The sequence below is a fragment of the Actinia tenebrosa genome, unplaced genomic scaffold, assembly GCF_029948245.1.
Source record: "Actinia tenebrosa isolate PJP-AT-01 unplaced genomic scaffold, QUT_ActTen_1.0 PGA_scaffold16__25_contigs__length_10494907, whole genome shotgun sequence".
Taxonomy (NCBI): domain Eukaryota; kingdom Metazoa; phylum Cnidaria; class Anthozoa; order Actiniaria; family Actiniidae; genus Actinia; species Actinia tenebrosa.
The window spans coordinates 9880305-9900095 of NW_028292576.1; the positions used below are offsets into that span (position 1 = coordinate 9880305).

At 37.3% G+C, this 19791-nt stretch overlaps 5 protein-coding genes across 5 annotated transcripts; 2 read left to right on the forward strand and 3 right to left on the reverse strand.

The window, feature by feature from the left end:
• The first annotated feature begins 1171 nt into the window (after nucleotides 1-1171).
• LOC116289932 (WASH complex subunit 3) lies at nucleotides 1172-5055 on the forward strand. The gene is made up of 9 exons (XM_031696879.2): nucleotides 1172-1273; nucleotides 1354-1452; nucleotides 1566-1631; nucleotides 2110-2238; nucleotides 2370-2406; nucleotides 2966-2980; nucleotides 3438-3493; nucleotides 3610-3674; nucleotides 3899-5055. Exons 1-9 carry the CDS (start codon nucleotides 1223-1225, stop codon nucleotides 3999-4001), a joined length of 621 nt encoding a protein of 206 aa, XP_031552739.1. The 5' UTR covers nucleotides 1172-1222; the 3' UTR covers nucleotides 4002-5055.
• A 1728-nt stretch (nucleotides 5056-6783) lies between these two features.
• LOC116289925 (uncharacterized) lies at nucleotides 6784-8385 on the forward strand. Its single transcript, XM_031696870.1, has one exon. It carries the CDS (start codon nucleotides 7235-7237, stop codon nucleotides 8318-8320), a length of 1086 nt encoding a protein of 361 aa, XP_031552730.1. The 5' UTR covers nucleotides 6784-7234; the 3' UTR covers nucleotides 8321-8385.
• A 566-nt stretch (nucleotides 8386-8951) lies between these two features.
• LOC116289924 (carboxypeptidase Q-like) lies at nucleotides 8952-12881 on the reverse strand. Its single transcript, XM_089031326.1, has 4 exons — nucleotides 12372-12881; nucleotides 10723-10900; nucleotides 10076-10251; nucleotides 8952-9730 (listed from the first exon to the last, which is right to left on the reverse strand). Exons 1-4 carry the CDS (start codon nucleotides 12879-12881, stop codon nucleotides 9164-9166), a joined length of 1431 nt encoding a protein of 476 aa, XP_088887452.1. The 3' UTR covers nucleotides 8952-9163.
• On the reverse strand, nucleotides 12868-15180 carry LOC116289910 (protein LTO1 homolog). The gene is made up of 5 exons (XM_031696852.2): nucleotides 15124-15180; nucleotides 14852-14957; nucleotides 14142-14212; nucleotides 13627-13741; nucleotides 12868-13328 (listed from the first exon to the last, which is right to left on the reverse strand). Exons 1-5 carry the CDS (start codon nucleotides 15171-15173, stop codon nucleotides 13263-13265), a joined length of 408 nt encoding a protein of 135 aa, XP_031552712.1. The 5' UTR covers nucleotides 15174-15180; the 3' UTR covers nucleotides 12868-13262.
• Nucleotides 15181-15447: 267 nt separating this feature from the next.
• On the reverse strand, nucleotides 15448-17837 carry LOC116290384 (uncharacterized). The gene has a single exon (XM_031697404.2). It carries the CDS (start codon nucleotides 17679-17681, stop codon nucleotides 16632-16634), a length of 1050 nt encoding a protein of 349 aa, XP_031553264.1. The 5' UTR covers nucleotides 17682-17837; the 3' UTR covers nucleotides 15448-16631.
• Nucleotides 17838-19791: the final 1954 nt, after the last annotated feature.

A 19791-nucleotide genomic window follows, 5' to 3' on the forward strand; every position in this document is an offset into this window, starting at 1 on the left:
ACTCTCCGCCCGGGATGTAGTCCTCATCCGTATCCTAAGTGTTCCACCATGAAAAACTACTTTTAAAGTCACTTTTTTTAATTTCCAAAACTCAAAGCACATAAAAAGATAATAAAGGAACATTCTGCGTGACTGTGAAAGATTCAAAGGTACAGACTAATCCATTCCTGGACTCACATTCTATCCGATACGACGAGCTGAAAATTATTTTTCTGCGCGGCACTTATCAGAGCGGATAGAAGCTAAGTGCACACAGATTTGGTAGGTACAGATTTGCCGTGCCGTGATCGATGTTAAACGTGGTTGGATCATATCCTAGTGTAATGGGACCGTAAGATTCGAAGATAGCGCCTCAAAGAAAGAGAAGTAACAAAGTATTACAATTATTCATACCATATATATGAAACCGTTGTTCGGATGGGCCTTGGGATTTTATTGATACTTTGCAAACTCAGAGGACGGCTAAAACAGAGATCGCATTAGACCGGCTTTAGCATGTTGGGTCTGGTTTCGCGCAGTTTCGAAGCCCGGACAATTTGATTGAATAAAATCGGCTCTATTGACGCTCGATGCTCATGCTAGGAGTCGATCAACACATAGCGGAACGCTACACATGCCAATCTCGATTCGCGAATGAAAATAAAATGCATCTTAAATTAGTGGTTGGCGGAAGTTGGTCCGGTACATAACCGCTTAATTTCTTATCTATATACTCAGATATACTATATGAAGCACTGGATTGCCTAATGTGCTGGTATGCTGGAGCTTATTTGACACCTAATCTTTGTTATGTAATGCTGTTTGGGAGGAGGGAGTACTTTGGCACATTTTAGGTGTATTTTTCTTCTGCACATCAAATTTTTTCAAAAGTGTACCCCTTTTAAATGGGTGTTTTTTAATGTACTGTAACACTTCTTTACGATTGGGCTGCCACAGGCAACCCAGTAATGTATGGCTATGTATGACTATGTATGGCTATGTATGGCTATGTATGACCATGTATGGCTATGTACGGCTATTTATGCCTATGTATGCCTATATATGCCTATACAATGCCAAGTATGCCAATGAAAAAGTGAAAATGTGTAGAAAACACAGGAAGCCCAAAGACGTTTCCCATAAGCCTCTTCCAGAGTTGGACCAACGAGCGGCGCCTGGCACAATCTGTCATTTCCTCCATTTTCATCGTCAATTTGTATTTTTCGACAAAATATTTCACGCCATGGATGACAGCGAAGGCTTTCGAATCGTTCCTAATGTCGACTACACAAAAGTAATATTCATATTTTGCTCGCTGTGTATGAAATTAACTCGTTTATTTATTGTTTTCTATGTTTATTTTGGTATTTTTAGGTCGGTCCTCTCAACCACAAGAGAACTCTGGCCTTTCTCAATCACTTTATTACACATACTGTACGCTTTCTGAATAGATTTTCCTGTGTCTGCGAAGAGGTTAGTGCCCAAAATATATAATAAATAAAACAAGATATCATTATCTAAACAGCCTATCGATTTTGCTCAAGTTTTACCATATAATTTTAAAACAATTTGAATTTTGTCTTTAGAAATTGTCTGTTTTATCAGGAAGAATTCAAAGAATAGAAATTATGATGAATATTTTAGAAGCGAAGGTATGAGAATCATTCTGTTCAAAACTGTAGAAATAGAAAATTAATTTTCTTCGAATTTCTTCCGAGAAATATAAGTTTGACAAATCGAAACTCTAAATCTTTAAAAACCTCATTCCTACAGTATGATACAGCATAATCATAGTACTTATAAACACATACACAAAACCAAACAGGGTATGGTTTTCAGTGATTCTACTCTGGAACAGGGTATATAAAATCACTCTCGCTCTGGAACAGGGTATATGAAATCACGCTCTCTCCTCTCTGGAACAGGGTATCTATTTTCGCAATACCGGAATAGGGTATGGCTTTCAGCAATCTTGCTCTGGAATAGGGTATGAATTTCAGCGATTTCACTCTGGAACAGGGTCAGGGTTCAGAGGGCTCAGCGGCACATCCCTACCCTAAATGTTCAAGAGTCCCTCCCCCTCCCCCCAGGTTAGTGCATATCATAAAAAGGTGTTTTTTCTGCTTGTAGTTGTCATCTATTCCTGGCCTTGAAGATGTACAAGCTCCTGCAGCCGCATCACAGCCAGCTTCACAACCGGTAGCTGCTGCTCCTAGTACGCCTGCTTCTGCTGCTGCTGCTGCTGCTCCTGCCACAGAGGTAGATGAATGATAAATGAGCAGATAATAAACTCATTTCTCATCTCTGGGGTCTCGGGTTTGACTCCAAAACTAATATAAATATAAATTGATAAATTTAATATATTTTAATTAATTAGTTTTTTAATTCAGAGTGGACCACCTGCCCCTCCACCAGAACCTGAGCCAGGTAAGATTGATAAGGAAATATATAAAACTTCCCAGAAAATATCCATACCCCACCATGAAGGGAATTTTTAAAAGGACCCCCCTATACCCAGGAACTTCCAATTTTCTTCCATACAAACTCTATAATTTTGTTCTTTCTCCAACCCCCCTCCCCTCCAGATTTTCCAATTTCCTCAGTGGGTGGGGGTATGGATGTGTTTTGGAACTACATAACAGAAAATTATGTTTTTTGGATACTTTTATATCAAAGAAATAGAAAGCATGCCGAGTCCAGTTATAAAGCATATGGGGCTTGGCAAAACATGAGTGCTTCTCAACACTCCTTGATTGTTCTGCCAAAGCCGGTTAGAAGTGCACAGTTAGAACTTCATGCAGGACAGCAAGAATTGTTTTCTCTTTTATATAAAAAAAATATTTAGAACAGCCATTATCTTGGATAAAAATAACAAATAGCTAGAAAGTGTGCAGAAGCATTGTGTGCTATTGCAAAGCACCCAACCCCATCCCAATAAAAAAAGGTATGATTATTTCTTATATAATTTCTCTTTTCTTGTCTCTAGAACCAGAGGCACCAAGTAAGTAATCTAAATGAATGTTTTTAATAGATTTATGAATATATTAAATACAGTATGTTTTTCTTTTTTCTTTGCTTCCTTCCTTCCTTCCTTCCTTCCTTCCTTCTTTCCTTCCTATATAATCTGAAGTAGCTGGCTGTGATTTGATACCAGGAACTGACATGGTATTTTATAGAAATTTATAGAAACAGCAGCTAGGCAGTTAACTTCAGAGCAAAGGCCAGAGCTCTAGCAGCTTACCGGCTTATTCTGAAAGCCTCCTTCCTTCCTTTTTCCATCCATTCTTCTATTTCCCATTATATCATTCATCCATTCTTCCATCCCTGCTTTACCATTGTTTATTCCATCCTTTTTTGTTCTTGCTCTCCATGTTGTCTTTCATATTTTCCCTTATTCTTCCTTTCACTATGTTGTTTCCTTTCATCTTCTCTGTTAATTTTCCATTTCTTTCTCTCAGCAATGACAGTCTCCAAGGATCCCAGATATGCCAAATACTTCCAAATGGTGAAAGTGGTAAGATTTTTTTGATATTGTAGACCAAAACAAACTGTTTTAACTTTCTATATATTTGCTGTATATATATTTTTCTTATTAATATTTTATCATGGTTACTCGTACTTTTTTTGTAGGGTGTTCCTGCTGGTGCATTAAGATCCAAGATGGCAGCAGAAGGACTGGATCCTGACTTGTTGGAGTAAGTTTTCCTTTTCTTTTGAAGAAATAGAAAATGTGCGCACGTGCTGTGTGCAGTTATAAAGCACGCAGGGGTTGGCAGGGCTGGCCGCCATTTTGGATTATCGCTGGAGGCGATTATCATGTGATAGTGTGAGTTTCTCGACCAATCAGTGCGCAAGATTTTCAATAATCACTTGCGTATTCTTACTAACACTTATTATTTCTATTTATTACTATTATTAGAAATCCAGATGCACCTGTCCCTGGTGGAGGGCCACCACCCGCCAACAACGACGACTCAGATGATGAAATGTCATCAGCATCATCCTTCAGTGATGACGATTAAATGAATCATTTATAAATATCAATACTTTCATTAATTATCATTGAATTGATTACCCATCAAAATTGTATTATTACAGTAATATGTTTATTAATTGCACCCTTTATTAATCAGACGCCCTTCATTAAACAGACAGGCAGTTGGGCTCCAAAATTTTGCTTCCCATATTTACTGTAAAACAAATCCTTTGATAAGTAAACACTAGTCCTGTAGGTGTCTGTGTAATACAGAGTGTACTGTAGAATACTGTGAAACAAATCCTTCGATAAATGAACACTAGTCCTGTAGGTGTCTGTGTAATACAGAGCGTACTGTAGAATACTGTTAAACAAATCCTTTGATAAGTGAACACTAGTCCTGTAGGTGTCTGCATAATACAGAGTGTAGAATACTATAAAACAAATCCTTTGATAAGTGAACACTAGTCCTGTAGGTGTCTGCGTAATACAGAGCGTAGGATACTGTAGAACAAATCTTTATTCAGTGAACATCCTTTTTTAAGCAGACACCAAGCAAGGTCCTAAAGGTATCTGCTTAATAGAGGTGCCACTGTATTTATGGTAAAACGAACCTTTATTCAGTAAACACCCTTTATTAATCTGGCACAAGACAAGGACGTTAAGGTGTCCACTTAATAGAGATTTTTTAACTGATAAGAGTTGTCATAAGACTTTAACATTTTAACATTAGCAACATTTAGGTACAACTCAGTTATCCAGGGTTCATTTTTGAATTTATTATTATTAATTATTGATTATCTTTAGGGTTCATTTTTGAATTAATTATGTTAATTTTGATAACTTTGGTTGAAGTTTCTTTTTGGTATGGAAACAGCTAATTATTTGCAAAAAAAATTCTAGGTTCAATTTTTTTGTACCACTTGAAAAATCACAACCATGAGCTGCAAAGAGCAGCAATATATTTCTCACACACAAAGGGTTCATAATTTTATGAAATTTAGTAATATAGAAATTAATTGGTCTCAGTAAAAATTGAAAAATAAAATTTGTAAATAATATTGCAATTTAATAAACAAATAAAGAAAAGAGTCATTTCAGCCCAACCCATCTCGTTGCTCCGGCCAAGCCATATCATTGCTCAGGTGAATCAAATCCTTTGTTCCGGCCAACCCATCCCGTTGCTCAGGTGAATCCATTCCGTCCATCTCATTTCCATGCAAAATATTTTTAATTATGCCAATAATGCATTCAAAATGTTACGAATAACGATTTAATATAAATGCAAAATGATCTTCAAATAATGATCGATGAGTTCAAAGAATCACTTGAAAAAAACTCTTTCCTAAATGGCTTTTAAACAAATCGTTAAGCGAAGTTGCTCAAACTCAACCTCTTTTATCGCTATTATCACAAGACTGACATCAATCTTCCTTTAATTATAACCTATTTTTGCCTTAGAGGTACACAAGTCCTGTCCAGTTGGGCGTGGCAACTAATGAATTTTATCCCTAAGAGGTACCAATTATCTATGATCTATAACTGTGACAGAAGTCAGATAATGAACCGAAAATAAATATCCTGAAGTACAACTGCCATTCTGACTGTCATCATATAATCTCAGGTATCTTATTGCCTCAAAAATGCCGTAAGAGTTACTGTTTTACTCTCTGGTGGTCCTTTTAGATTTTTGACACCCTAAGAGGTACCAAATTGCAGATCTGAAACCCTAAGAGGTACGACGAGCCGATCCCTGCACTTTTCCAATCCGGAGTTCCCCTCGGGGGCATCCCCCGTAATCTCTCTCTCTCTTTAATTTTCTTTTTCTGCTAGCGCTCATTTCAACACAATATCTAGGTTTTACATCCAGTTTCCACCGATATGGTTTATTTTGCAGCGCTATCCAAGCATAACATTAGCACACGACATTCCATCTTCACCATCGGAAGAAGTCAGCGATAGTTTTTCTCTCTCTTTTTCGTCTCATTTTTGTTTTGACGGAAAATAAATAAGGGACTCGACTGTCGTCAAAGCTATCAAAATAAAATATGATCTTCAACTTAAAGAATTTCTAAATGACTTACAATTAAGTTGAAGGACAACGCTTGTGTCGCTAAGAAGTTTTAATATTATATATGTTTTATGTTGCAATATCAATAACAAAAAAAACTGTTATTTTAACTCTAGTCTCTAGCTGTAAGATAGAATAATAATCATGATAGTTTGAGGCCATTCTATTAGTAGCAAGTACGTCAGAAAGAGCAAAACTGTGTTGAATATTCTTTGTAAACTGAATATATTTAATAATATTTGTCAGGTTTTTAAAACTGAACTCATAAAGTGCGGTCCATTTTAACACGACATGAGACTGAATTTCATTCTGGCTTGGTGCTTTTCTTGATTTAAGATTTAGGTATAAAATTACTTTCTAGTCGTGCACCTACAAACTTGTGTTGCAAAACTAGAGTTACGACCGAGTTTTGAAAATAGTAGCGGTAAATATTCCGTACGCTACACAATTTTTCAGCAAAAAGTTTCAACATGCAATTAAGGAGGGCTTTTTATCAAGGTAGTTTTGATTAAAAACAAAGCTGTGGCAAGCCAAACAAGACAAAAGTGTACTGAGTTTCAAGTTAATGAAAAATAGAAATCGCCACACGAGATAGGAATTAATCCGTCCGAAGGCTCAAAAACATTTAAATCGATATTCCCGACTGCTAATTGATATTGTTTTTTTTTTGTTTTATTTTCAACCAGTTATTTTTCATTCTCGCACGGTGTATTTTTTTCATTTTCCTATGTTGTTTTTATTTCACTCTCGTGTAGTTTTTCTCGTACAGTCTATGAGGTCTTTCCGGGGATTTTTCATTGTCATACAACGATTTCTCTTCCTTTATAGTTATTCAATATGCTGTCGCATAGTAATTCCTTTTCTCATGTGGCGCTTTCTATTCACTTTTCATGTGGTAACTTGAAACTTCGTCCTAAACATGCAACAAATCAAGCCAAGTATATTCCCCAGTATTCAGATTTCAGGTCTCCCAATAATGATTAAATATTTATAGCTTACTTGACATACGTCATATACTTTTATTGAAAAGTATTTATTTCATAAAGAGTTGCTTTATTTGTTAATCGCAAACCCTGCAGAGAAATCCTTAAGTCACGAATACGAATCAAGAATACACAGTTAAGTTGACTGAGTTTATACTTCCTCTGAAGTACTATCCTCTCGAGTTGAATTTGGTCGTATTTTATTTCGATAGAACTAGTTCACTAATGGAAAACTTTACGAGTTCAAGTGTTAAAGAAGACAAGAAAGATGAAATAGTCTGTTATGGAGTGGCTTGGTCGAAAGGTGAAAGTTTGAATATAAAAGAAAGACTTGAAGGTAAAAAGTTTCAAAACACGGATCAAGAAGACAAGTTGGGAAGTACTTCCCTTCCAAAGATAAGTTCATTTGACGCTAAGGAATTGAAAATAGAGATAGTTTCAAATTCACAAAGCATGGCTACCGAAAAAGACGAATTTGAATCAAAAAGATCGCCAGGAAAACTTCGACCAATTATAAAAGAAGTCGAAAGATTGGAGATGCTGAAAGAAGCACTTGAAGACAAGGTTCAAGAACTAAAAGAAAAACTTGCTGAAGGTAGACACGCCAAGAAGAAAAGGGAGTCTTACTCAATGCAGATTAAAAACACGGAAAAGAAGATTGAAATGTTAGGAAAAAGAATTGCATACGAAAAGGAAACTTCAAGCCTCCCGTTAAACCGTTGGAAGAGCGTGAAAACACTCACTAAGGCTTCAAAAAGTTTATATATGAATTGCATGGGAAGTGAAGAAGTACTAGCACGAAAAATGAGAGCCAAAATGGTTTTGAGAGAAGGGAAAGAAGTCGAAGATTTAAGTCAAAAAACTTTGGAGAAGAAGGAAAAGATTTCAAATAAATGGGAAAGCCGCTGGAAGGAGCTCGTACTCGAGCAAGAATCAGATGAAGAAATGGAGATCTCTGGATTTGTTTTTAAAAAGCCTAAGCGAACAACTGGTTTTTACCCGCCAATTCCAGACCCAATGGCGAAAAAAAGGCCGAAAGATTTAATGCGAATGAAAGAGTCTGGCGACTATAAAAACAGTTCTGGGAGAATACGACTCGTGCCAAACAGAAAACGAGTGTTGATGAAGCGAGCCAAGATGTATGAAAAACAGCTCGAGTTCGCGAAAAAATATGACCTCGAGACAGAGGATATTATTGCTAATCTAAATAGTCATAAGCAAGAACTTTCTGATGGGGAACTAGCTCCATCTGTTACCAAGCAACAGTTGCATCTTATTGGAGCTTTATCTGAGGATCACGTATCTCCATGACAACGGGGTACTACCACGATATCAAGAACTTCTCGAAGTCAGAGCCGTAACTAGGGGGGAGCACAGGGTGCACGTGTACCCCCCCCCCCCCCCCCATAAAAGCTTAAGGTCCGCACATCCATCTCCTTTTTTTCTTTTGGTTCTGCTTTCTTTTGGTTACCTTTTTTTGGTTCTGCTTTCTTAAAAGAAACGATCAATGGTCCGATTTTATTCGATGTGCACCCTCCCCGTAAAAGTTCTGGTTACGGCCCTGGAAGTATAACCATCCTGCTAACAGGATTGTGTATCTCAATGACACCTTTTTTCGTTGTTTTTCTGTTGTTGTTTTTTTATTTCGTAAGAAAATAATGAATTACGATGGGTATAAATAATCGATTTGAATTTGAATTTGAATTAAGGAAAAAGCGCTAAATTAATAGATGTATAAGTAAACTCAGTTTCAACTTAACGAAAAACTATTACTTTTCTGCATGAATCCTAACACCAGTTTTTAATGCACGCGGTTGACGTCATAACATCGTCAAGTTGACGTCAAAACCGATGATAGAAAAATTCTCCAAAATATCATTTTTAAATAGTCGATTTTTAGCTCTATCTCTAGGATTAAAGAAAGAATTTGTCAAATTGCTGTAAAAAAAAGTTTGTAATCAAACGTGGCGTGACCGTGACGGGGCTGTGTCCTAGCAACCTAATTGCATGATCCTCTAATGTCACACACGTGTCATGACGCTATGGATCACAATACAATAATCGATTTTAAGGTTGTTTTAGTAGTCAAAAGTGAAGTGGTGTGTGTGGGTGTGGTGGTGATGGGGGGGGGGGGGGGTATGGGGCAGCATCGTATCACCTAGGTAACATGTCTTCCATATCAGCAACTGTATACGCCACCACGGCCCATAATGCAGCACACAAGTCCAGCTCATCTGCATTCAGCACCGTCATAGTATCACCGTCAGTGTGATGAAAGTAGAAGTATTTATCATTCTGGTTAGACAGACTCCCGCCGGGAACGCCATTTTTCACCCAATTAGTTATGTCTCCGCCTACATTCGTAGGGTTCAACATCGAGGCATTAATCGGCTTGAGAAGCTTCAACACTTCTTTCATCACTTCGACTGCATCAGCAGATCCATTAAAGTCTAATCCCAGTGGCTTGAATGTCCCGATATCGGACTCCATTACGAGATCAAAATTACTGATATTGACCTTGTGGACATTGTAATATTGTAAACCCCCAAAATACCCCTCTTCTTCTCCGGTCCACATCACCATACGAAGGGTGCGCTTGGGACGGAGTTTTAGTTGGCGGATGACGGACAGAGCTTGCCACGAGATGAATGCCCCACCGCCGTCATCCATTGCACCTTGACCAACATCCCAGCTATCGAGGTGACCGCTGACCAATACAACCTAGATATATAAACTAGTTTAGTCTTAGATTTTTATCAATGGCCGCCATGTTGTTTACATGACAAAAGAAAACAAGAGCGAAACTCTTTCAAGTCGACCAACATGGCGGCTACGACGTCACATGCACAAGGACAAAAGACATGGCCGACGATTGTCGCTATGTAAACAAAACGAAAAAAACGAAATCTCATTTCTTCGAGTCAACCAACATGGCGGTCATGTCATCACATGCACAAGGACAAATAGACATGGCCGCAATCAAGATCAAATCATTCGTTCAAGTCAACCAACATGGCGGCCATAACGTCACATAAACCTCTGTTCAGTATTCTTCATTAGTTTTACCTGATCAGGATATTTGCTACCAACAATCTCAGCCACAGTATTTCTGGATGTAACAGGCGGGAGGGTCTTTGCTTCCATTTTCAGGTTGATTGTAATCTTGGTTCCTCTGGCCGCCATCCTTCCCAACATCTCAGCATCTTCTATTGTAATGCAAGCTGTTGGGATTTTCTTTACACCTAAAAGTAATCAGTAATGACAAACGTGAGGTCAATGTGATAATGATGGGAATCAAGGTTGGTGTCAGTAGCGGTAGTTCACTCGCCCCTCGCCTCCAGGTTCCTATACTCGGTATCATATGTCAGCAGAGTTCGTTAGGTCGCTGCCTTGACTCATCCGTCTTTTTCCTCGTTATGCGGTCTTCCTTCTTCCTTACGAGCCTCCTTTCAATTCGATCTGCGAATTGGCTTTGCCCCGACTATGATCAGATCTGAGGTTGTTTCAGGGTTCTATCTGTGAGTTAGCCATGCCCCTGACTTTGATCAGCCCAGAGGTTGTTTCAGGGTTCAATCTGTGAGTTAGCCGTGCCCTGACTTGAACCAGCCCAAAGATTTTTTCAGTTTATGGATAAAATTTAAAGGATTTCTGCTATCTTCTGATTTCCTAGTTTTCACTCAACATCGTTATTTTGATTTATATATGAAACGCACCTTTACTATAGTCCTGCCATCCTGTGTGTGGGCTGTTGATTGAAAATGGAGCCACGGACCTTATGAGAGAGGCCACGCCACCAACCTCTGCAGTGCGAACAGCGGAAAAATCTCGATAGGAAACAGTTTCTCCATATGATACGAACTCTTCATTAAAGACAACTATCTTTCCTTCGGCCTAAAAATAACACAAAAAAAGCTAAAAACTTTGAAAATATAATGAAAATATTCTATCTGAGGGAATGGTGCTTCGTCATATATATTCTAAATACCTGTAAGATCTTAAAGCTAAATAAAGTTTAAAAAAGCGTGTGAACTTGGGGATTACGAAAATGTTTTTCAAAATCTTCAAACTTCAACGTCAAAATCTTTACGCAAATGTACCAGCATCGCACCAACACGTTTCCATTCAAAATGATCATTTAAAGTGCTACTTCGACGAAAATCGCTTAAACTTGGATTCAGCTGAAACTTCCTAAAAATACTCTTTAAAGGTTCAATAATCACTGTATGAAGTGTTTTCTCGATATTCAGGACGAAAGTATGATATTTTTACGATTATTTTTTGGAGTCTGTGACGTCATACACTCAACATCGAGCATCGCTACATATTTCTTTGTATATAAATCCTTAATTTATTTTATTCCTATGAAGCCCAAAGGGTGGCTAATGTGCTTATTTCACATTACTTGTGACTATAATTTATATTTTGGGGTGTTTGGGTATTTCTTTCTCCCTTTACTACTGATATTTTGATCATAAACTACGAAGAAATGTATGGAAAGATGTTCGATGTTGAGTGTATGACGTCACAGACTCCAAAAAATAATCGTAAAAATATCATACTTTCGTCCTGAATATCGAGAAAACACTTCATACAGTGATTATTGGACCTTTAAAGAGTATTCTTAGGAAGTTTCAGCTGAATCCAAGTTTGAGCGATTTTCGTCGTAGTAGCACTTTAAGGGCAAAACAATTCTTCAAAATGTTCAAAATTTCAACGTCAAAATTCTACGCAAATGCACCAAAGCGTTTCCATTCAAAATGATCATTGAGGGTGAAAAAAGGGAATCTGTATTCTGTTCCTCAAAACCTCTTTCTTGCCACGTTTGCTTCGTTCTTTTAAGCTCCAAAAATGCTTAGGGTCGGTCATTTTGTCCTATCATGCTTTGCGCGCCGGTTCACCGCTTAGCTGGTTTGCTCTACCCGTTTTTTTCTTCCCTAACAAGTAAGATATTCTTTATTTCGCCGGTTTTGGCTACCAACAATGGGTTTATTGCAGGTTATTTGCATATGATTAAATCATCTCTTGGGGGATGTTGTGGTCACTTTGAAAAACAAAAAACAACTGATGGGTTGCAAGCATTCCGAAGAGAGTTTTAAAAAGACAGAAAACATGGCGGCCATTGTGTTAACAATGGATGCTAATGAGAAATCTTTTGTTAAATGGCAGTACGGACAGGCCGCGATGACGTAACGTGCAAACGAAGAATACCCTTACCTGCTGTTAAAAATTGATGTCTTCAGGTCACGTTCTTCAACTACTTATTTATTCTTTAAACTTTTTTATTTACCATCTTTCAAAAACGAAGGGTTATTTATTTATTCTCTTGAGCAAAAAAGTTTTATCTTTAATAATTTTTAAATACCTCTTTCGCTCTAGTTTTTAGCTCGTCAAATGATTTCACGACCAAGACATCGGCAGTAATCCCTTCTGGCGGGGTTCCAACGCTCGATCCAAGTCCTAAGATATTCATGGAATATCTTCTCGGGCTAAGCATCGTGGCTGATTCACTTCCTCTAACCCAGTGCGGCACTTTCACATTCTCGCCATGGACATTTTCCAAACCATCTTTCTTTAATTCTTCTAGCATATAATCAATAGCATTCTCTAGGTTTTGTGAGCCCGCTATTCTATTGCCAAAAGTATCAGTAAAAGTAGCCAGCCTGTCGTATACTTGGTGCTTTGCTGGTCCCGAAGTGATGAATTTGATGATCCTCTCCGCGATGTCGCCGTGGTTTTGTGCATCGGTTTTCATCTTTTCAACCAAACGTGCTCGTGAACTCTTGCCATTGTTAATGGTACTAGCTCTTGCGAAAACCAAAATGGCAATACTGCTGACAATGACCACATAGTTCAGAATATTTAGAGATAGCATTTTGTTTTACTTCTCTCTACAAATTGACTGGTAGACCGTCCTGTCAACCGGAAGTCAGGGCCTAAAATAACTCCACAGGTATCCCAAACCTAGCTTTCGAAATAAAACCGCAGGGATCCCAATACTGTAGTTACATATCACAGGCAGCCCAATCTCTTGTTTTGAGTGTTAACAGTAATATTTTGTAGCGTGGAAAATTAGTACTTCTAAGAATAAAAACGACTTTCCTGGATAGCTTGTTGTATCTTTTGATGTTTTGCTGATTTTGAAGCCAGTTTGGTGCGTTTTTACGGAGTTTTTTTCGTTACTAACGAAAATGGTTTTGAAATTTTTCTGAAATGTTGCAAGGTGCTATACAAGAGCAGTATATATATTTTGTATTCAAAAAGAAAGCATCTCTGTTTCTTGAGTTCTACCCTCAGGGCTGACTCCAAGGAGAGAGATGATCTGTAAAAAAATAGTATAACAATATGTTAAAGGACCTCAAGTTTGTCGGTTATAGAGGCTAGAGGCTTTGCACCATTGTGTGATAGTAGCCATGACAGGAGGCAGAAACAATTGAATTTTTCCTTGTCTCATTACATAAGAAAGAATTCGCTTTCCCTGGGAACAAAGGCCCTGTTAACATTGTGCCTCCTGTCACGGCTGCCATCACGTGATGGTGTAAGGCCTCTATCCTAAGATAACGTTTAGTATTTACCCTTATTTTATAGATAAAGTCTTTTGTATATATCTATTGACTGACCTTCTTAAACTTGGCTCTCACTTTCTCAATATTAGCAAAGAGATTTTCATCAGTGGGATCTGTGATTGACAGCTGGTCGATTAAGGAGTTCAGGTTTTGAAGCTGAGTATTAACCCTACGAAGTGAAAAATAATATAACCAATATATATAAGCTTACTGCTATTTTTATAAAACATGTGAACTCTTTAGTTTCGATTTTTCCATTGGAATTTGGTTTTAGTACTGCCACCAATCATAAATAAGAGGTACCCACTGATTAGATTTGATTCATGGCAATGAAAAACCAAACTTCAGCATGAAGCTTGCAGCTACAAAGTTTTCGTGTTTATGGAAATAGCAATGACTTAGGAAATGACCATCAAAGTCTGACTTGTTGGACCCTGGTTGTTTCTCTAATATAACTCTTTGTGCACTGGCAGTATATTAGAAAGTTGACAGGTTGACGAGTCAGCATCAAAGTATTTATTCATGATTTGGTACATTCAAACATTGAGTATTTTTGAAACAGCGCTAACCTTGCACCCTTCTTGTCAGACTTGTCTATGAGAAGAAGCCAAGTTGAAACGAATCCAGAATAATAACCAATCTAGTTAAATTGGAAACAAACAGAATTCAGTGCAACTACTATAACCAGGGCCATGCACTTATACGTTGTTTAGGTGGCCCCGATTACAGTAGTGACACTGTAATAAACTTTAACTTTTATCAGTATACTCTGTAACAACCTCTGGGCTGATTAAAGTCAGGGCATGGCTAACTCACAGATCGAACCCTGAAACAACCTCTGTGCTGATCTAAGTCAGGGCATGGCTAACTCACAGATCAAACCCTGAAACAATCTCTGGCCTTATCATTGTCAGGGCATGGCTAACTCACAGATCAAACCTTGAAACAACTTCAGGGATGATCCAAGTCACAGCATGGCTAACTCAAAGATTGAACCTTGAAACAACCTCTGGGCTTATCAATGTCAGGGCATGGCTAACTCACAGATCAATTAATACCCTGAATAGAGGTTTCAGGAGGGGGGAGGGGGATGAGGGTCGGCATAAAGACTTGGGAGTAGTCACTACCTCCAATCAAAATAACCTTGAAAGTTTAATAGTGGCAGAAAGCTTAATAGTTTTACAAAGTCATGATAACTTTGTACAACCGTAGCAGGATTTCTATACAACTTTTCATAATGTCACATTTTTAGGATACATTTTTTGATTCCTAAGCTTACCTCAGAGCCAATTTCTTTGCCTTTATCAATACCAAGACCTCGTCCAACTGAAAGACCTTTCCCTTGACCTACGATCCATCCTTCATTATAGCCATCTTTATGGCAGCTACGGATGAGAAAATAGAGAAAATATTACTTCTAAGCTCTCTTTCTCTCTTTCCATTTGAAGAATTCTCAATAATTGTTTAAATTTTCGCCTTCAATATAGAACATATTTTTATATCAGTTATTTTAAAACGATTTCATTTTATTTAAAAAGATTTTCGTCTTACTTTTCCTCTAAAAATAAAAGAGATTCAAATGGATCTTCTGCGTCCGCCATCTTGAAATTACCCATAATGCTCATCGCGTAGGGACGGAGGAGACTGGGACCAATATAAAACGGTCCCAATGATCTTCAACCAAAATATGGTACCCCCCATTTCGCACGGCCTAAAACCAATAGCATAACTCAGAAAAGTCAGACTTTTAAAACATGAGCAATACTAACTTTTGTGTATAATGTTTTTTGTCTACAATGTGCGAATTAGGCCACCCAAGCATTTTGATTGCGAGAACTGTTAAAACGTTTGTTGAGCAATTAGCACGCTGAGCAATTAAAGTTTCGTGTAACTTTTTATTTTTTACCTGTTGGGTCGGTGCTAATACGTAACAGCTGCTTAGTATACGAAAACAAAAAGTAAGAATTTCTCATTGCGGGTTCAACTGTAATAACAGCTATTGTGTAGAACGGCAAACATGTTAACATGAAAAGTTTTTAAATTTCACACAGTTCTGTCGAGAAAATACAACTTGGAACCAGCGCGCAAGACACATTATTTAGAGTAAAACTAGTGATGCTAACAAACGTATGGTCCTAGTTTCATCATTATATATTAGAATTATAACTTAAAATAAAATTGTTTTTTGTCGGCAAAGGGAAGAAAACTGACCGATGAACCAGAAAAACCCTCGAATCAACTGTGAAAAATCCTACCTCCTCGGTCAACGTACCATGGACTTTAATCTTAATTTTTTTTCTCACATATAATCAGGCGAGCCACCCATCGATAACAGACGGCGCATTCAGTTTTTTTATTGACACCAGAATTGATTTATTGCCTATATTTCATGACAAATTTTCTATCTCGTTTGTTACTAAAACAACGAGTTTCATAGCCGTTGTGTTGAGTGTTGCTCAGTGCATAGGCCGTTAGTATAATGATCTATTAAATTTACTATCACTTGATTAAAAAAACCCACGTAGACTGAGAAATATTGACGACTGAAGACTCTAATTGATCACGTTCAATATTATTGCCAACTGAAGTTAACTCTTGGTATTACTATTTTTTTTCCTCCTTGCTTTTGAGAGTTTTACGACAATATTATTCTGGATTTCCAGTTAATTCAGTAATCGCACGATGAACAACTTAACTGGCTACCAAATGGTCAGACCTGAACATATACGGGTGACATCTGCATGAAGCAGGGGCGGAATCCAGAGGGGAAGTCCCCGCGGTGCACCGTATACGGGCATGCCGCCGTTTTTTGGTACATTTTAATATATTTATGTTTTCTGTTTCTCTAAACTTTAGTCCGACTCAAGATACAACAACAACAAATAAATTTTAGTGTGCTTTATATTTTCAGGATTCAGTGCCAGCGTGCCAGTCTTTCTATCCAAAATTGAAATTTATAAAGTTATAAAGTGAAATGAAATAAAAATTGTGCAACTAATCCAGTGTACTCTCTTATGATCATTTCCCAGCCGGCGGCAGACCTGCCTTGGCACTGACCATTACGTAAGCACTGGCAACTTCTTCTGCTTCTTGGCAAACTCCTGAACATTCAACTTATCTTCGTATATCGCTCTGTTATAAGACTGCTTTGTCTTGACTGGTTTATGCCTCTTGTGTTTGTAAGGGGGGATTATGTTCGTGTAGGAATAACTATAGGACCTCGATATCATATGCTGGTGTATGGTGTTTCTGAGCTCTCTTGTGAAGTCGTACTTTCGTGCAAGTTTGTCAGCTTTGGCCTCCTTCTCTTCCAAAGTACTTAACTCCGTTTCGCAAGAAAGCGAGGACCCAATACGATAAAGTTCAAGTTCTGGACTACTTGTGGATGTGTCTGAAGCTGTATGCACTTTATCTTTAGTCTCTCTTTCTTTTTCCCTTTTGGAATTATTTGAAAGTTTTACCCATGTTTCCATCTCTTCATTCTCTGGTGGAATGATCTCGTACGCGTTGCTATGGCAACTGCTGGTACTTGGCGCTGATAAAGAGGGCATGCTTTTTTCACGATATATTTCATGACGAAGCTGCTCTTCGTCTAATTTCAAATAATCCAATTTTGAAGTCAAGTCGATTAAACGACCATGCTGTTTGCCTGCTTTGATAGTTGTTGTCTTAATTTTCGTTTTAAAACTCTTTTGAATTTTTCCTCGACGGAGCTTTTCTTTTGTTGAAATTTTGTTCTCTAACTGTTTCACTTTGGAGTGAATTTCGCTAGTAGATCTTGCAAGTCGTTGCCTGTTTTCAAACGCTCTGTACTCGGCATTCCGTTTTCTCTCACTATCTTCTTTAATACTTGTTTCCGTTTTCTTCAACTCTTTCATCAATTTACTTTTTTCTGCTTTTAACTTTTGAAACTCTGACTTCCTCTTCTTCTTCTTTCTTTTTTCAGTTGCTGGTTGTCGCTCTGTGGAATTTTCAGTTTTCGGTTCTCTAAGAAGAGATGATAGATCCACTGTTTTTCTTTTAGGATTTACAGCCGGTGAAGTGTCTTCATGATTTTGTGTAGTTTCGCCATTAACGCCAGTAAATCTCACTTGTTTAACACTAGACATATCCGTTCTGTATATTGTTTAAAAGCAGCTCAATAAACAAACAAAATTGACTGTAAAAATCAGACATAAAGCTGGTTCAAACGACGAGAATTCTAAAACTGTAGTTACAACTAGCTATGCTCGTTTGGACTCGACTCAGCAGAGCGGGAGCTCGCAAATGTCGTAACAGTGGAAGAGTTGCTATAGTAATAAATTCATAAATTTATAACGAAGTTTCTAAGTTCTTCTTTAGCTTATGCTCTTTAATTAACGAGGAGCCAAATAGTTCAAACCAATTTTGCCAAATTGAGCAGGAATTATAATCTTCAAGCTCGACTACCTCATTGAATAATATGCTTTTATTTCGATTCATGGCAAAAAAAGAAAAAAAAAATTGATCAAAATTATAATTAAAATTCAAAAGAACTTTAAGGGATCAATTTTTCATGCAAGTCATTTTTACATAGGGAAGCTATTTAGTTTTCCATGTTCAAGCAGGTGTTAGCTCTATTATCATATTCATTCAACACTACGTACACGCGTACGTCAGTAAACAGTACTATAAGTGTCCTATTATACAGTCCAGTAAGTATTACACCTGTTATACCTACCCCTCCACTGCTAAAAACTCTTCATGTTAAATCAATGAATCCCAAGCAGAAGTACAGTGATTGGTGTGTTTGTCAAATTTAAAATATCAAGTTCAAGTTTATTTTATTACACGTAAATGCAATGGTCACAGATAAGAAATAAATAATATCAAATAGAGATGATATAGAGGATATTACATGGGCGCGCGGAGATACGAATTTTATCTTCGAGTGTTCAATTGATATAGTCTCACGAGTGAGCGCAGCGAACGAGTGAGATATCTAAATTGAACACGAGAAGATAAAATTCTTATCTCCAAGCAGCCACGTAATGTTCTGTTTATTATAGATATATCGATGAAACTTAAATAAAACAAAAGCTCAAAAATTCTTTATTAAAATATGTTACTATGTCAACAGCGATATCTTCACGTGCGAAAGATATAGTATCTTCCACTGGTGAAAGATATCAAGTTTTCGACACTAGAGAAAACCTGGTATTTCATCGATATCTATATAATAATTATAAATAATTCCTTTTATTCATTGAAGCCCCTTAGATTGATGAGCATAGCTGTTTCAGTATATACCAAGAAGATAATACCAAACATTTAAGACTATACCTTAAAGAAACAGTGGATTAATTACACCTGTTTTGCTTGAAATCATAACGGATTCCTAGTTGTTATTTGTTTTTTTTTCTTTTTTTCTTTTTTTTTTGTGAAAACCTTTGTACAACTCTTATCACCAGCTAGTGTATATATCACTTTTAATGGCGAACGAAATATCCCGCGCGAGATAAAACGTTAAAGCGCTAAGACTTCCACTTCTAGCATTAGGAATAAGCAGTTTGGGCACAGGATATAGAAAAAAAACGTACATAAAACCTTTTTTAAATGCCAAAAAAAAAAAAAAAAAAAAAGGAAAAAAAAAGCTAGTTTAAAATTATTATCGTAGTAGCGCTTCAATATTGAATACGTTTTTCGTTTTTCAATTTTAGAAATTTGTAGAAAACAAATTGGTCAATATATATGATTGCCTGATATTTTCTAGAAATATGTTAGTGCAAGCTTAGAGATGAAATCCCCCCTAGGGCTGCAACGGGTTGTGTTTTCAGCACCTTTGCCGGTATTCCTCAAAAGTGCACTTAAACCTGGCTAAATCTGTCCACTGCCTTAGGGCAAGGATACACCATCAATATGGTAATAGTGAAAGCCCTGGCTTTAATATTGACTTAATTAATGCCGTGGAAAAAAACTGTTTTGTCTGGAAAAGTGAAATTATAGTGCTTTTAGTCATCAAAACTTTTATGGCAAATTCGATTTTTCCTCTTATTTTCTTTGTTTATTTTTTCTTTCTCTTTCTGTTTTGTTTCCTCTTTTCCTTTTATTCTTCCTTCCTTCCTTCCTTCCTTCCTTCCTTCCTTCCTTCCTTCCTTCTTCCTTCTTCCTTACTTCCTCCTCCTTCTTAGTTCTTCTTCCTTCTTCCTTCTCCTTCCTTCTTCCTTCTTTCTTTCTTAGTTCCTTCCTTCCTTCCTTCCT

Bases quoted from the DNA above. Each gene is read 5' to 3' on its own strand.
- LOC116289932 (XM_031696879.2), top strand. From the start codon at position 1,223: ATGGATGACAGCGAAGGCTTTCGAATCGTTCCTAATGTCGACTACACA. The intron at 1,632-2,109 runs GTATGAGAATCA...TTCTGCTTGTAG, and splicing joins TGAATATTTTAGAAGCGAAG to TTGTCATCTATTCCTGGCCT. The intron at 3,675-3,898 runs GTAAGTTTTCCT...TACTATTATTAG, and splicing joins CTGGATCCTGACTTGTTGGA to AAATCCAGATGCACCTGTCC.
- LOC116289925 (XM_031696870.1), top strand. From the start codon at position 7,235: ATGGAAAACTTTACGAGTTCAAGTGTTAAAGAAGACAAGAAAGATGAA.
- LOC116289924 (XM_089031326.1), bottom strand. From the start codon at position 12,881: ATGCTATCTCTAAATATTCTGAACTATGTGGTCATTGTCAGCAGTATT. The intron at 10,901-12,371 runs GTATTTAAAAAT...TGTTATTTTTAG, and splicing joins TAAAAACTAGAGCGAAAGAG to GCCGAAGGAAAGATAGTTGT. The intron at 9,731-10,075 runs GTAAAACTAATG...TTATATATCTAG, and splicing joins GTAGCAAATATCCTGATCAG to GTTGTATTGGTCAGCGGTCA.
- LOC116289910 (XM_031696852.2), bottom strand. From the start codon at position 15,173: ATGGCGGACGCAGAAGATCCATTTGAATCTCTTTTATTTTTAGAGGAA. The intron at 14,958-15,123 runs GTAAGACGAAAA...TCTCATCCGTAG, and splicing joins CTTTTATTTTTAGAGGAAAA to CTGCCATAAAGATGGCTATA. The intron at 13,329-13,626 runs GTCAGTCAATAG...ATTTTTTTACAG, and splicing joins TGAGAGCCAAGTTTAAGAAG to ATCATCTCTCTCCTTGGAGT.
- LOC116290384 (XM_031697404.2), bottom strand. From the start codon at position 17,681: ATGTCTAGTGTTAAACAAGTGAGATTTACTGGCGTTAATGGCGAAACT.